This window comes from Coregonus clupeaformis, chromosome 40, assembly GCF_020615455.1.
Source record: "Coregonus clupeaformis isolate EN_2021a chromosome 40, ASM2061545v1, whole genome shotgun sequence".
Classification (NCBI taxonomy): domain Eukaryota; kingdom Metazoa; phylum Chordata; class Actinopteri; order Salmoniformes; family Salmonidae; genus Coregonus; species Coregonus clupeaformis.
Window position 1 is genome coordinate 26,196,375 of NC_059231.1, and position 16,529 is coordinate 26,212,903.

General features: G+C 42.7%; 1 protein-coding gene across 1 annotated transcript in view; it reads left to right on the forward strand.

Moving 5' to 3' along the window:
• The window catches only part of LOC121572506 (target of Nesh-SH3-like), a 50,715-nt gene extending 40,792 nt beyond the window's left edge, over positions 1–9,923 (forward strand). Inside the window, exons 15-22 of the mRNA XM_045212034.1 lie at positions 2,960–3,037; positions 4,227–4,436; positions 4,859–4,964; positions 5,614–5,693; positions 8,617–8,646; positions 8,759–8,917; positions 9,079–9,201; positions 9,440–9,923. Coding sequence (XP_045067969.1) covers positions 2,960–3,037; positions 4,227–4,436; positions 4,859–4,964; positions 5,614–5,693; positions 8,617–8,646; positions 8,759–8,917; positions 9,079–9,201; positions 9,440–9,555 — 902 coding nt within the window. The 3' untranslated portion in view covers positions 9,556–9,923. The remainder of the gene's footprint in view (positions 1–2,959; positions 3,038–4,226; positions 4,437–4,858; positions 4,965–5,613; positions 5,694–8,616; positions 8,647–8,758; positions 8,918–9,078; positions 9,202–9,439) is intronic.
• The last annotated feature ends 6,606 nt before the right edge of the window (positions 9,924–16,529 follow it).

The window sequence follows — 16,529 nt, forward strand, 5'->3', positions numbered from 1 at the left end:
CATACAAGACCACTGATAATCTCCCTCGATCTGGGGCTCCACGCAAGATCTCACCCCGTGGGGTCAAAATGATCACAAGAACGGTGAGCAAAAATCCCAGAACCACATGGGGGGACCTGGTGAATGACCTGCAGAGAGCTGGGACCAAAGTAACAAAGCCTACCATCAGTAACACACTACGCCGCCAGGGCCTCAAATCCTGCAGTGCCAGACGTGTCCCCCTGCTTAAGCCAGTACATGTCCAGGCCCGTCTGAAGTTTGCTAGAGTGCATTTGGATGATCCAGAAGAGGATTGCGAGAATGTCATATGGTCAGATGAAACCAAAATGTTACTTTTTGGTAAAAACTCAACTCGTCGTGTTTAAAGGACAAAGAATGCTGAGTTGCATCCAAAGAACACCATACCTACTGTGAAGCATGGGGGTGGAAACATCATGCTTTGGGGCTGTTTTTCTGCAAAGGGACCAGGACGACTGATCCGTGTAAAGGAAATAATTAATGGGGCCATGTATCGTGAGATTTTGAGTGAAAACCTCCTTCCATCAGCAAGGGCATTGAAGATGAAACGTGGCTGGGTCTTTCAGCATGACAATGATCCCAAACACACCGCCCGGGCAACGAAGCATTGGCTTCGTAAGAAGCATTTCAAGGTCCTGGAGTGGCCTAGCCAGTCTCCAGATCTCAATCCCATAGAAAATCTTTGGAGGGAGTTGAAAGTCCGTGTTGCCCAGCGACAGCCCCAAAACATCACTACTCTAGAGGAGATCTGCATGGAGGAATGGGCCAAAATACCAGCAACAGTGTGTGAAAACCTTGTGAAGACTTACAGAAAACATTTGACCTGTGTCATTGCCAACAAAGGGTATATAACAAAGTATTGAGAAACTTTTGTTATTGACCAAATACTTATTTTCCACCATAATTTGCAAATTAATTCATTAAATATCCTACAATGTGATTTTCTGGATTTTTTTTCCTCAATTTGTCTGTCATCGTTGACGTGTACCTATGATGAAAATTACAGGCCTCTCTCATCTTTTTAAGTGGGAGAACTTGCACAATTGGTGGCTGACTAAATACTTTTTTTCCCCACTGTATGTGTGTGGAAGATTAAGTACTCTGGTACTTTTAACAGTATTCACTAGACCTGGCAGTGGGTGAGGCACAATACATGAGAGAGAGAGCAGACAGAGACCAAAGCAGGTGCTGGTTGTAGGTCTGAGCCAGAGATTAGAACTGAGGACAGAAAGAGCTGCCAGGGAATGCTAACACATCATCACAGTACAGTGAGGGAAAAAAGTATTTGATCCCCTGCTGATTTTGTACGTTTGCCCACTGACAGACATGATCAGTGTATAATTAATAATGGTAGGTTTATTTGAACAGTGAGAGACAGAATAACAACAAAAAAGTCAAGAAAAATGCATGTCCAAAATGTTATAAATTGATTTGCATTTTAATGAGGGAAATAAATATTTGACCCCTCTGCAAAACATTACTTAGTACTTGGTGGCAAAACCATTGTTGGCAATCACAGAGGTCAGACGTTTCTTGTAGTTGGCCACCAGGTTTGCACACATCTCAGGAGGGATTTTGTTCCACTCCACTTTGCAGATCTTCTCCAAGTCATTAAGGTTTCGAGGCTGACGTTTGGCAACTCAAACCTTCAGCTCCCTCCACAGATTTTCTATGGGATTAAGGTCTGGAGACTGGCTAGGCCACTCCAGGACCTTAATGTGCTTCTTCTTGAGCCACTCCTTTGTTGCCTTGGCCGTGTGTTTTGGGTCATTGTCATGCTGGAATACCCATCCACGACCCATTTCAATGCCCTGGCTGAGGGAAGGAGGTTCTCACCCAAGATTTGACGGTACATGGCCCCGTCCATCAACCCTTTGATGCGGTGAAGTTGTCCTGTCCCCTTAGCAGAAAAACACCCCCAAAGCATAATGTTTCCACCTCCATGTTTGACGGTGGGGATGGTGTTCTTGGGGTCATAGGCAGCATTCCTCCTCCTCCAAACACGGCGAGTTGAGTTGATGCCAAAGAGCTCGATTTTGGTCTCATCTGACCACAACACTTTCACCCAGTTCTCCTCTGAATCATTCAGATGTTCATTGGCAAACTTCAGACGGGCATGTATATGTGCTTTCTTGAGCAGGGGGACCTTGTGGGCACTGCAGGATTTCAGTCCTTCACGGCGTCGTGTGTTACCAATTGTTTTCTTGGTGACTATGGTCCCAGCTGCCTTGAGATCATTGACAAGATCCTCCCGTGTAGTTCTGGGCTGATTCCTCACCGTTCTCATGATCATTGCAACTCCACGAGGTGAGATCTTGCATGGAGCCCCAGGCCGAGGGAGATTGACAGTTCTTTTGTGTTTCTTCCATTTGCGAATAATCGCACCAACTGTTGTCACCTTCTCACCAAGTTGCTTGGCAATGGTCTTGTAGCCCATTCCAGCCTTGTGTAGGTCTACAATCTTGTCCCTGACATCCTTGGAGAGCTCTTTGGTCTTGGCCATGGTGGAGAGTTTGGAATCTGATTGATTGATTGCTTCTGTGGACAGGTGTCTTTTATACAGGTAACAAGCTGAGATTAGGAGCACTCCCTTTAAGAGTGTGCTCCTAATCTCAGCTCATTACCTGTATAAAATACACCTGGGAGCCAGAAATCTTTCTGATTGAGAGGGGTTCAAATACTTATTTCCCTCATTAAAATGCAAATCAATTTATAACATTTTTGACATGCGTTTTTCTGGATTGTTTTGTTGTTATTCTGTCTCTCACTGTTCAAATAAACCTACCATTAAAATTATAGACTGATCCTTTCTTTGTCAGTGGGCAAACGTACAAAATCAGCAGGGGATCAAATACTTTTTTCCCTCACTGTACACTACTCATAACACACTCCTCACTCTGCAGTTCTCAATCTCATCATCCGTCTCTCCATCTCTCTGTAGCCATGGGTGACAACTCTTCTGTGTTCAGCTCTCTCCCTGCTTCGGAAGTGGATGCCTTAGGCAAGAAGCGCTTCGTAGGTAAGGGCACATGCATCATAACAGTTCTCAAGAAACCCACATGATTAAATTCACAGTGGACAGGGCCCGGGGAATCCCGGGTCGGGCGCTGGTAAAAAAGGGGGGAAATTGATCTTGCAACTAGAGGGCTGCTGGGTTCATAATGCTAACAACAATACCCTATTGTTGGGCCCTTGAGCGAGGCCCTTAACCCCACAACATGGTCTCCATCCAGAAGCGCTGCAATGCAGCTTGACCCTGTGCACCTCGCAACTGTGTGTCTGTATGATGTGTGCAGGTGGGAGCTGTGACAATGGACAATTAAAGTTGTATTGTATCACTGTGGATATTAGCCTGGAGAACAATAGCCTTTCGTGCTTCCTCTTACCGCCAGTTGTTTTGGATTGTCTTGCCTGTATTCACTTTCCAGATTTTTGGATGAGCTCCAGTTGACTTAGAGCTCTTGTCTACAGAGTACAGAGGGGTATACTACAAAGCAGGACCAATGAGTTAGCTAGCCAAATTTGATAAACAGCACATTTTCTGGTTCATTAAGAAAGCTAAACTTCGATATGTGTTTTTGGTTGTTGAGGTAATTAGACTATGCTCATTTCAAGCTTATCTTTCAAAAAAAAAATAGTTATTTCTTAATACAGTATTTAGGCAAGTTAGCTGGCTTACCAACCTGGTGTCAGAGCATTTCGTATCATTCTGTAAGTAAATCCGAGGCTCTCCATTTAGTATGATATGTTGCAAATTACAATTTGTAGATGTTACGAATTTGCAAAACGTACAATATGTTGCGATTTGCTAAAAATTTTAATTTGTTGTGTCTAACGTTAGCTAGGCTAGGGGTTAGCGTTAAGGTTAGGAGTTAGGTTAAAGGGTTAAGGTTAGCGTTGGGTAAGGGTTAGCTAAAAGGGTTAGGGTAAAGTTTAGGGGAAGGTTTAGCTAACATCCTAAGTAGTTGCAATGTAGCTAAAAAGTAGTAAGTAGTTGCAAATTAGTTTAAATGCTAAAGTTAGGGGCTTGCCATGGAAGGATAACGGGTTCGATTCCCTGGACCACCCGTACTTAAAAGGTATGCATGCATAGTTATCGCTTTGGATAAAAGCATCTGCTAAATGGCATATATTATTCTTATCCCACAGACTCCTGTCTCTTTTAAGTTATTATTGTTTGAGCGCCAATTCTTTAATTTCTCCTGCAGCCCCTCATGTGATCTATAAGACTGACAAGAAGCCAGACGAACCGTGTTCCATAACAAAGTCCCTCAGCTTCTTCCCTGAGGATGAGGGGGTGGAGCAGAACGTCACCGCACCCCCTCGCTTGCCCCCCTCCAACCTCACCGTGGTTACCGTGGAGGGATGCCCCTCCTTCGTCATCCTGGACTGGGAGAAGACCGACAACTACACCACAGGTTAAGGGGGAAGTGTGCGTGTGCGTGTGTGTGCAGCAGCACATACCCAAAGAGGTTCATAAAACACTCCTGGTTATGGAAGGTTGAAGTCCTAACTAATAAGACTGGTTACAATGGGTCTTTTAATAACATTATGAAACTCCATCTGTGCTCAATCAGGATATTTCTCTCTACAATGAAAACAAGTTGTGGAGGTGGAGAGTTGAGACTACCTATTTTCAGAGTGCTTTCTTTGGGGCCAGTCCTTGTCAACCCCACCCAAATCCTCTGAATCCTGTGTCAAATGTTTATATTTGCCTCGTTAAGATGCTGCTCTGCACATTTAAAATTGACGTTTTTATGTTAATATCCCATCTGTATGATATGAAGTTGTAAAGATGTAATTAAACATGTTGTGTGGATTTCCTGCTTCCCTTTGACAGAGTATGAGGTCATTTCAAGGACCCATGGACCCAATGGAGAAGAGGTGTCCATCCTGACCACCAACCAGACTCACACTGCAGTGGAGAACCTAAAACCAGAGAGCAGGTGTGTGTCTGTGTTTGTTTTATGTGGTGTGTGGAGGCTTGCTAGAGCACGGTTGGGTTGGAAAGGCTCAATGTGTTTATTTAATGATGCTGGATCCTGGTCTTGGTCTTTGTTTTGGCTGGGATCTACAGATTCAGAGTATAAACCAGATTTACCAGAACCTACCACTGGGCTGGATCTGCTCGCCCACAGAACACCATCTAAACATCACACATGGAACAGCCATTAGAACGGTGTGTGTATGTGTGTGTGTGTGTGTGTTTTGTGTGTGTTTGAGGTATTGAGTGTTAGTGTGTGTGTCTGTGAAAGAGAGAAATGGAGAGAGAGGCAGAAAGAAAGAGAGAGAGGGAGGGAAATGGAGAGAGAGATTGGGTCACGAGCAAGCACTGGCCTCGATGCACTCAAGGCTGTCTGGAGAATAAAAATATCAAGTGTCACAGTGTTGGAGACGGGTGGAATATAAACTCAAGCTCCACAAAAATTACGATTATGGTGAACAATTGTGACTAAGATTTCCTTTGCTGGGAAAGCTATCAGCATGGCATTCGGGATTTAAAGTATATAAAAAATAAGATTTCGGATTTACTGAGCTAGGGACATCAGTGCCTTGACACTGTGTTGACTTTTTATCACCTCCCTTCATTTTCAGTTACGAGTTCAAAGTGAAACCCAAGAATGAGCTGGGGGAAGGGCCTGCCAGCGAGCCAGTGTCGTTCAACACAGAGTCAGGTAGGTGTAGGAAATGGATGCCCAGCCAATGTATCTGATTACACTTACGGAATGGAGCCGGAATGGAGGCTAGCTCCAGATAGAGGTTCCCCTTGGGCATGGATGGATCTAGGATCATCTTTCCCATGTCCTTACATTAGGCCCCGATTCCATCAAATCGAGCGTTGACCCGCATTGGCCGACAACTGCATAGCGGATGTTTTGGCAGTGTTGGAGGTGTAACTGCGGTATGAGCTGACAAATCAGTGAGTGGCTGCTCTTGTATGTCACAAACCTCTCCCTTTCTTATTATCCCTACCGCATTAGAAGTTCAAAACGGCAATAGGAAATGTAGGCTTATCGATGACAGATATAATGACAGGCTAATGCATGTTTTCATGTTCATTTGGATGGGGGAATTTGTAACCTATCACCGTCTAATCGAGGTGTAGACAATAGAACATCACACATTGGAGTGTTTGAACTTGTAAAGTGGCTGCATGAACTTCTAACGCGGATTTGTCGGATATGATGTTGGGTGTGTTTTTTTATGCATCCAATGGCAGTGTCCACAATAAGGTAACGCAAGGAGCCGCTTGTGGATTTGACAGCTCTAACGCAGTTCCACCTCCGACACCGGCTATGTGGATGTCGGCTAGCACAGATCTGATAGAATCTAGCCCTTAACCATTGATGGAAAGAATGCAAAACTGACCTTAGATCAGTGTCTAGACCTAGGACCACAATTCCCACCGTTAGCTGGGCTGGTAAATTAGCAACCACACTTTGTTTCAATTTTAATACTTTGCATTAGCCTGGCTTAGGCTCTAAGTGATGTGTCTAACAGGATCCCTGATAGCACGTTAGCTTTCCAGACATGTGTTGCTAATTAGTCACTTGTTAATAGGACATCTTAGCTAATAGATGTGTATAGTTAGCTGCTTGCTCTTAGCTTAGCATGTCAGAGGTGTGTAATGAAACCACAGTTACTGTAATGACTCCAACATGGCTCCCCGTTTTACAGTTTAGTAGACGCTCTTATCCAGAGTGACTTACAGTAGTGAGTGCATACATTTTTCATACTTGTCCCCTGTGGGAATCAAACCCACAACTCTGGCGTTGCAAGAGCCATGCTCTACCAACTGAGCCACACGAGACCCGGGGTGAATAATTACCTCGGTGACCACTGGGGTGTGACTGATTGAGACCTATCCTGGTCAGTCCTGTCTTTCGGCCAGGCTTTTCATCACTCCCCCACTCCAGTGGTGGTCGGCACCTTTTTAGATGGAGGATTTCTTTTTTTTTAATGAGCATGGCCTTATTTCTATTACAGCATACTTGTCATTCATATTCCACTCACCCAGCTCAATGTAACATTGATAGGTTGAGGTTACTACATGATACTCAAAATGTCCCTGTACCCATCATGAGGTTGCTACAACCTAGCCTATGAATGAAAGTTTACAACGTAGGTGCACAGGTCAAGAGAATTTAAAGTAATCAAGGTGACAGACAGTGACACAATCAATACCAACTTGCACACTCTTACCTGCATCTAGCTGATCTAAACCCGCTACAATCATGCAGTACAGTGTACAGTCAGAAAGCAGTTTAGCAGTTACATCGGCGGGCCCCGGTGGCAATAACTTAATAAAACCAAAAGCTTACCTTGACTTGGAAGAGTTCCAGTGTTGGATAGCCATAGCCAGCTGGGTAACATAGCATCCTTCTCTGTTTGAGCCAGGTTTGTGAGTAGGCTAAACTAGCTAGCTGCTTTTGCTAGCTAAGTGAAAGTGAAAGTTTAAAAAAATACAACCAAATCTCTCTCTCTCTCTCTCTCTCTCTCTTACTTCTCCTTAATTTTGGAAGAAATTAATTTGTTTAAAACTGTTCAACTATTGTCTTTCTCTCTCTTTAAGTCAACTACTCACCACATTTTATGCACTGCAGTGCTAGCTAGCTGTAGCTTATGCTTTCAGTACAAGATTCATTCTCTGATCCTTTGATTGGGTGGACAACATGTCAGTTCATGCTGCAAGAGCTCTGATAGGTTGGAGGACGTCCTCCGAAAATTGTCATTATTACTGTGTAAGTCTATGGAGGGGATGAGAACCATGAGCCTCCTAGGTTTTGTATTGAAGTCAATGTACCCAGAGTAGGAGTGCTGCTGAGGCTACTGTAGACCTTCATTGCAAAAAAGTGTGTTTTAATCAATTATTTGGTGACGTGAATATATTTAGTATAGTTTGATCTAAAAATGACAACTTTTTTAATGTTTCACTATTTTTATTTTAATGAGTCCTCCCTTTCCTCCTCTGAGGAGCCTCCACAGCCCTACTCCCGTACACAACACACACTAGCCTCCAGGAAGAGATGGAGAACTAACGCCAGGGTGCAACTTTGCGAAGGGAGTGTTTGGGGACCTGATCATATTGGTCATAGTTAGGCTTAGAGTTAAGCCCTCATGGTCAGGGAAAACTATTGGCCCTAGTCATAGTCACATAATAGTTACAGATGGACTGGATTTTCGGAGTCATATCATATCTGTTATGCACATTAAAATACTCAAGTAACTCAATGAGCTAATTTAATCCAAAGCACTCCACTGATGGGACTGGGCTGGGCTGATGTCCAACCCTGTGGTGATAGCGCTAATAGAGAAGAGTGATTGGTCCAATGGCTCTTTGCCCTGTAGTGAAATCAGACTGTTTCGCCCTGGGAGACACAACTATGTAACTGTCCACATCCAAGGCAGCATGCCACTGCCTTTTTATGTGCTAACTAGAACAATGTGAAGTGCTTTTGTTGTAATCTGAACCATGGTTTTAAGATGATCTGTTATTGCCCATGGGTGAGTATTGTTTTATTACTGTATTAATGTGGTAATAATGGACTGATGTGTGACTAACAATGCTTCTTCTCTTTTACTCTCTCTCCTCTGTAGCGGACCCTCGGGTGAGTGAGAATGTCTCAGGTGAGTGGACTTTCAGTATGTCGTGTTCACACATCTTTCCTCCATAGTTTGTGTCCCGTTCTCTGTGCCTATCATATCAATCCTTAGATCTTGTTTTCTCTCCTCCCTCCAGGTAAAGATGCTATCTGGACACAGTTCCCCTTCAAGGCAGATTACTACTCAGAGTGTAACGGGAAGCAGTATGTGAAGAGGACCTGGTACCGCAAGTTTGTGGGCATCCAGTTGTGCAACTCCCTTAGATACAAGATCTACATGAGCGACTCGCTCACCGGTCAGTATAGTAAGAGTGTTTGTCTATGTCTATGTTTTACTGTCTCTACTATACCTTGTATCTGTGCATGTACATATATAAAGAGTTGAAAGGTTACATTAGAATTTTGAACAACGTTTAACTAACTAGAACCATAACCTTTGACCTCTGACCCTGTGCAGGCAAGTTCTACAACATCGGGGACCAGACTGGTCATGGGGAGGACCACTGCCAGTTTGTAGATTCTTTCCTGGATGGACAAACAGGCAGCCAGCTACTGGCCGAGCAACTACCCAGCCGATCAGGTAGAGTACTGGGCCAAATACTGGAACCCGTTAGAGACATCAAAGGGAGAGAACCGTAGACACATGTACAGGTGTCCATGACCACGGTTCTTGGTCACTTTTCAATGACTACTGAAGTTGGCTGTTTCAGGGTTAACTATGAGAAACACTGATCTCTAGACTATGTTAAAAGACCATTCACATTCCAAACCATTTGTAAAAGAAGGGTTCTCATATTCCCTCTGCTCTATTGTCTCAGGTTTCTATCGGGCTGTACGTCAGGAACCGGTCAACTTCGGCGAGATCGGAGGGAACTCGCACGCCACCTACGTTGGCTGGTACGAGTGCGGAACACCCATACCTGGGAAATGGTAAGACCCCTCCACCAGAGGGGTTGCCAGGAAGATGCCTGACTGGAAGAATGATGATCTCACCAGGGTGAGAGGAGGAGGACTGAGGAGGTCTTAGTGGCCCTTGAGGTGGGCTTCTCCCTCTTGTTACCATGGAGACTGCGTCTGTATGTTACCATGGAGATGCATCTGTCTGTCTGTCAGATGGTGATGGCCCACATTCCATTGTATAAAAGTGTACAGGACTATACCTTGTCATGGAACTCTATTGAGTGCTTTTGTCATATCTCCTTAAGGGATCTATTCAATCCGCATCGCGGAAGTTCAGCTTTACAGCGTGATTGAAATTTAAAGGCAATGTTCCCGCTTTAGCAGAGACTGCTTTTACGGTAAACGCTGCATAAATCGGCTCAATCCGAAATTACCTTTACATTTCTATCACGGAATCTGTTACGCTTCAGCTTTACAGATTGATCATCTCACTATTTATCAAACACGACATGAGGCAGTACTCAAAACCTGTAAAAATGGAAGAGAAGTTGATAAAGGTATTTCAGAGTGCTTCAAGAGGTCAAATATGAACGCCGGAAACTGTTGGGAAGCTGGCTCCCTAAAAATTTAATAATGTGTATGATGTTATTTATCAAGCAGTTGTTGTTCAATGTTTCTTGTGGTTTCTATTAGCCAGTCTGCTAAAAGGGTTGCTATGACACAAAAGCCTCCCACAAATTTATTTTGCATTACACACATGCACGCATGAACACACACACTCAATTCTTCACTCATACACACATACACAATACCCTTTCTTGACTGGTCCTGTGGGATGAACAGTTGCGGATTGCACAATATGAAATCATTATTTATATTTATACCACAGCATTGTTGAATACTCATTTCTGATTGGCTTGAAGGGCATTCTAGAATGGACATTAAAAACCAGATAATGGGACAGCTGAAAAAGATATCTGGACAGTTGGAAAAGATATCGGGACGCCTTGCAATCATGACGCAATATGCGCCTACCATGCAGACAATTCTTGCTACAAAGTTACATAAAGCTAATCCAGCAACCACCCAAACTGAAATTGGATACATTGTAAATGCAGGTCCAACGATGAAAAACATAGCTAGCTAGCATTGATTTGTTTTTGCATAGACATATTTTGGGGGAGTATCTGATGACCTAACGTGGTGAGTAGGGCTGTTGCGGTGACTGCATTATCGCCACACCGGCAGTCATGAGCGTAGTAACATTCTACGTGACCGTTGAGTCACGGTAATCTCCTTTTATGCACTCTGGACATGTGTTAGTAGTACCCAACTCGCTAATGATCATCAGGTCACTAATGGCCTGGTACTCAAGGCTCTATTGTCCCTCTAACCACTCTGACATCAATGCAAATGCAATCAAAAATCATATCAAACACTTATCAGAACAGTATGTGTTTTTAAAACTCACCTCACTGTGATTGATCAATTTGAAGAAAGAAGTTCAACAACAGGTTGAAACTGAGTGGAAAACATGGTCATTGTGGATGTTGTTTCAAAGCCTAACACAACAAAATGGACAGTGCTTTCTAAGGTGATGATTAATTTAAAAAAAACATATACGTATTAGAGCTTACGCATAGGCCTATATATAAGCCCAAGCCTGAAAAAAAACCTAAATTAAAATCATGATTGTGCCTTTATACAATACATAGCCTACCGCAGGGTTCCCCAACTGTCGGAATTTGGACGACGGGTGATTTTATTTGGCCCCCCAAGTTGAGCCCCAACATTTTTGGGGACATAAGACTGTAAAAATATCTGCAAATCAGCTCCAAGTATTTTAATTTAGGCAATTTGTTCCAAAGTATTCCCGCGCATAATAGAGATAAATGTGATCATATACAAATGTAAGCAAGGTTTGAAATGATTATGTTTTAGTCAAATATTATTTATGTTTGCCCTTCTTGCAGGCAATTTGCTGTCTACAAATTTGTAATTATGTTCTGGCCCCCTGACCATCCGCTCAAGAAAATAACTGCATGGCTGAATCTAGTTGATGATCCCTGGCCTACCGCATATTACACATGGCAGAAAAACATAAAATAAATACAAATTTAAGATATTTGGTAAATAATTGGTATAGCCTAAATTAAACAAATTGAGTTAGCCTACAATTACCGTGAATTTGTATTGGATTTTGAATAGTCTAGTAATAACCACTGGTGAGTGATGTGAACATGAATTTCTGTAGTCCCTACTGTTGCAGTCATGACGCAAGTGGCGCTATGCTGTCAAATCCTCCCACGTTTCTAGTTTGACCCGTTGTTTTCAGCAAATGATATCTTTGAATTCGGTTGACATATTGGCAGGTTTATTAGCAACAAATTATTTAGCTTGCTTCAAGCTTAGTGTTTGATATCAATGTGATCTCCTCGTAATGAACATTGTCGAGTGTCCTGACGAGAAGGCAAACTTTTCTAGCTATGCCAGGCAAAATCTGGCATCATCAGCTCATTGTTATGGATGTATCCAAATTAATGTCAATTGAAAACAGCTTAAATAAACGCAAATGCAGCTACTTTGCTTTTATTCTGGCTGCAGAGGTCGTGACTGTGTTAACAGTAACTAGTTGGCTAGCTAGCAAGCAAGGGACAAGAACATTGCCAGTGAGCATGGCAACAGAACATATAGAACGAACAACTGGGGCACACCCATAAATATCGAACGAAAAACTGGGTCGCGTCTTTAGCAACCAAAAGATGAGAAAGTTTAATTCTCTCAACAATTTTGGGGTATTTCTACCAGTAAATCTGTGCTTTAGTATTGTTTTCATTGGTAACTGTGGTATAAATTGGATAAACGCCTCTGTTCTGTACATTAAGATTTTTACATTTTAGTCATTTAGCAGACGCTCTTATCCAGAGCGACTTACAGTTAGTGAGTGCATACATTATTTCTTATTTTTCATACCCCCCCGTGGGAATCGAACCCACAACCCTGGCGTTGCAAACGCCATGCTCTACCAACTGAGCTACATCCCTGCCGGCCATTCCCTCCCCTACCCTGGACGACGCTGGGCCAATTGTGCGCCACTCCATGGGTCTCCCGGTCGCGGCCGGCTACGACAGAGCCTGGATTCAAACCAGGATCTCTAGTGGCACAGCTAGCACTGTGATGCAGTGCCTTAGACCAATACGCCACTTACCTTGGAAATAAGGGACGACGCAGCAGGACAAGGGAAAAATGAACTCCGCAAACGGAGTCGTCTCCGCTTCTTCCCACTGCGTCCATTACAGTAGAGGAAAAAAGTATTTAGTCAGCCACCAATTGTGCAAGTTCTCCCACTTAAAAAGATGAGGCCTGTAATTTTCATCATAGGTACACGTCAACTATGACAGACAAAATGAGAAAATAATCCAGAAAATCACATTGATTTTTTATGAATTTATTTGCAAATTATGGTGGAAAATAAGTATTTGGTCAATAACAAAAGTTTCTCAATACTTTGTTATATACCCTTTGTTGGCAATGACACAGGTCAAACGTTTTCTGTAAGTCTTCACAAGGTTTTCACACACGGTTGCTGGTATTTTGGCCCATTCCTCCATGCAGATCTCCTCTAGAGCAGTGATGTTTTGGGGCTGTCGCTGGGCAACACAGACTTTCAACTCCCTCCAAAGATTTTCTATGGGGTTGAGATCTGGAGACATGCTAGGCCACTCCAGGACCTTGAAATGCTTCTTACGAAGCCACTCCTTCGTTGCCCGGGCGGTGTGTTTGGGATCATCGTCATGCTGAAAGACCCAGCCACGTTTCATCTTCAATTCCCTTGCTGATGGAAGGAGGTTTTCACTCAAAATCTCACGATACATGGCACCATTCATTCTTTCCTTTACACGGATCAGTCGTCCTGGTCCCTTTGCAGAAAAACAGCCCCAAAGCATGATGTTTCCACCCCCATGCTTCACAGTGGGTATGGTGTTCTTTGGATGCAACTCAGCATTCTTTGTCCTCCAAACACGACTGAGTTGAGTTTTTACCAAAAAAGTTATATTTTGGTTTCATCTGACCATATGACATTCTCCCAATCCTCTTCTGGATCATCCAAATGCACTCTAGCAAACTTCAGACGGGCCTGGACATGTACTGTCTTAAGCAGGGGGACACGTCTGGCACTGCAGGATTTGAGTCCCTGGCGGCGTAGTGTGTTACTGATGGTAGGCTTTGTTACTTTGGTCCCAGCTCTCTGCAGGTCATTCACTAGGTCCCCCCGTGTGGTTCTGGGATTTTTGCTCACCGTTCTTGTGATCATTTTGACCCCACGGGGTGAGATCTTGCGTGGAGCCCCAGATCGAGGGAGATTATCAGTGGTCTTGTATGTCTTCCATTTCCTAATAATTGCTCCCACAGTTGATTTCTTCAAACCAAGCTGCTTACCTATTGCAGATTCAGTCTTCCCAGCCTGGTGCAGGTCTACAATTTTGTTTCTGGTGTCCTTTGACAGCTCTTTGGTCTTGGCCATAGTGGAGTTTGGAGTGTGACTGTTTGAGGTTGTGGACAGGTGTCTTTTATACTGATAACAAGTTCAAACAGGTGCCATTAATACAGGTAACGAGTGGAGGACAGAGGAGCCTCTTAAAGAAATTGTTACAGGTCTGTGAGAGCCAGAAATCTTGCTTGTTTGTAGGTGACCAAATACTTATTTTCCACCATCATTTGCAAATAAATTCATTTAAAATCCTACAATGTGATTTTCTGGATTTTTTTCCCCCTCAATTTGTCTGTCATAGTTGACGTGTACCTTTGATGAAAATTATAGGCCTCTCTCATCTTTTTAAGTGGGAGAACTTGCACAATTGGTGGCTGACTAAATACCTTTTTCCCCCACTGTATTTCCAAGGTAATATACAGAATGTAGGCGTTTATCCCTTACGTATACATGTATGGTGTGAAAGAACAATATTTCTGAACTCCCATTAAGTCTCAACATAAAGTTTTTATTGCAAGGTGGTTCTACTGACCGCAGGTGTGTGTCAAGCACTTGGAAAAACAGCTGAATGGGTTCTGTAGTCAATGAACGACCAAATAAGAGTAACAAGCATCAGTTGGAAAGAACGGCATAAGGAGATGCTTTGTTCTTTCATCTTTAACACATTTCTAACTTCCAACTCATCTATAGTCATTTCAATTTAGAGAATGTGCCAGGAATATAATGTTACGTAGATGTGGTCTGATGCACATTGCAAGTGACACAAATTGTCCACCTCTGGAGCCTGTTCGGGAGGGTGCAAGATTACAGAATGTTCAGATAGAAACATATTGTGTATGTACAATGAGGAATTTTGTCCGTTTTATACAGTACATCCATCTACAACATTCTGAACATTTCAACTCACCAATGACACTCTTTGTCTTTAGCCTTGCAATCTTTTGCTAGAGTTGTTGGACCAACCTGTTCGAGTTTAAATATTAGAAAATCATGTACATAAAGGCTTCTTTTTATGTGGAAACCAACAACCAAATTAAGATGACGTTTTACATTGTGTATAGTTGCTCACAAATGGATGCAGGTGTTATTTTAAATCCCAATTTTTATGGAAAAGTGTTTAACAGAATTGTATTTTTGTTTCAGATATGTACAACCATTCCTGTATCTGTTTTCTACAATAAATCCTTATGTATTTTTTTTACTTTTTTTTTTTACTACTGCGTTGACTCTGATTTGTTGAAAATGTATTGTGCAGATCTGTATGTGTGGTGTTCATATGGTCATAGCATTAGCAAGTGGACACACACACACACTAAATATTCTCCAACACATTTCACTCTTTTGGCCATTAGTTCTGACTAAAGACAGGAGGAGCTGAGGGACCAACCATACGCTCCCTCGCCACACATCCCAGCCAACCACAATGCCTGATTAGAAAAACAAATAGCAACACCAGCATTACCACACTTTTCCAAATCCACCCAGGTGGGAGAGAAAAGGCTCTCGAAAGCCAAGCTCAACACGGAGCCGTGAACTCAGAAACCACAGTGTGAGGGGAGGGAGAGAAAGACCCAAAACAAAGACTTCAAGCTGGGTTTCAAAGCCTTTATTAGGTTCCAGAGAAAATGCTAGTTTATACATAAACAACTAAATGTCACTTCAAGATGGAATTTCTGATTGATATTAGTACAAACCAGTGAGGAGAAAAGAGAAGAGAGAAAGAGAGCAATAGCAATAAACAATGAGGTGATTTAAGAGGCTAAACATGGTAGGATTCTTCTGGAGGATCAAAACTACACCTCCCATAATTCAACACGCGGCTAGTGTTCTCAACCAAGTGGCAGATTCCATGACACGTCATAATACCAACATGGCAGTGAGGAAAATGAGTGATCAAACAACACAAAAAGGGTTGAACACTATTTCGCTAGTCTCTCATACATGCATCTGTAGACGCGCTTCCGCAAACTACAGTATATCTTAAAACAGCCAGTTAAATGCAATATGAATCAACCTCCTCTCTGTTGACCAGCGTATACAGATGCATGTATGCATTACAGATGTCAGACTAGCTAAATAAAGTGTGTGAAAAGAATAATATAGACTGCTTTCATACTCTAGCCTGTTTAGGTATTTCCAGGTGAGTGTGCTTACAGACTGACTACATGTTCACGATGACAGACACATAGGGCTGGTGAATGAGGGTAGGGCCTAAAGCTGGGCGATATGGACACAAATCCATATTACGATAAATTGACTGAATTATCACCATAACGATAATTAGAACGATAAGTTCAACATTAATGTGCACCGGTAAGTCTACTTCTGTATGTCACCATACCCTTAGAACTACTACTACAACTTTAAATGTTGTAACTATCAAAAGTAACGTTGGCAATAGCCCATACAGGCAAACTTATTTCATTTCAAACTTCACATTTCTCTAATATAGGCTACTTATTGTGGTTATCGATATTAGTAAAATGTCCTTGATAAATGGTCAGTACGGTCGGTGT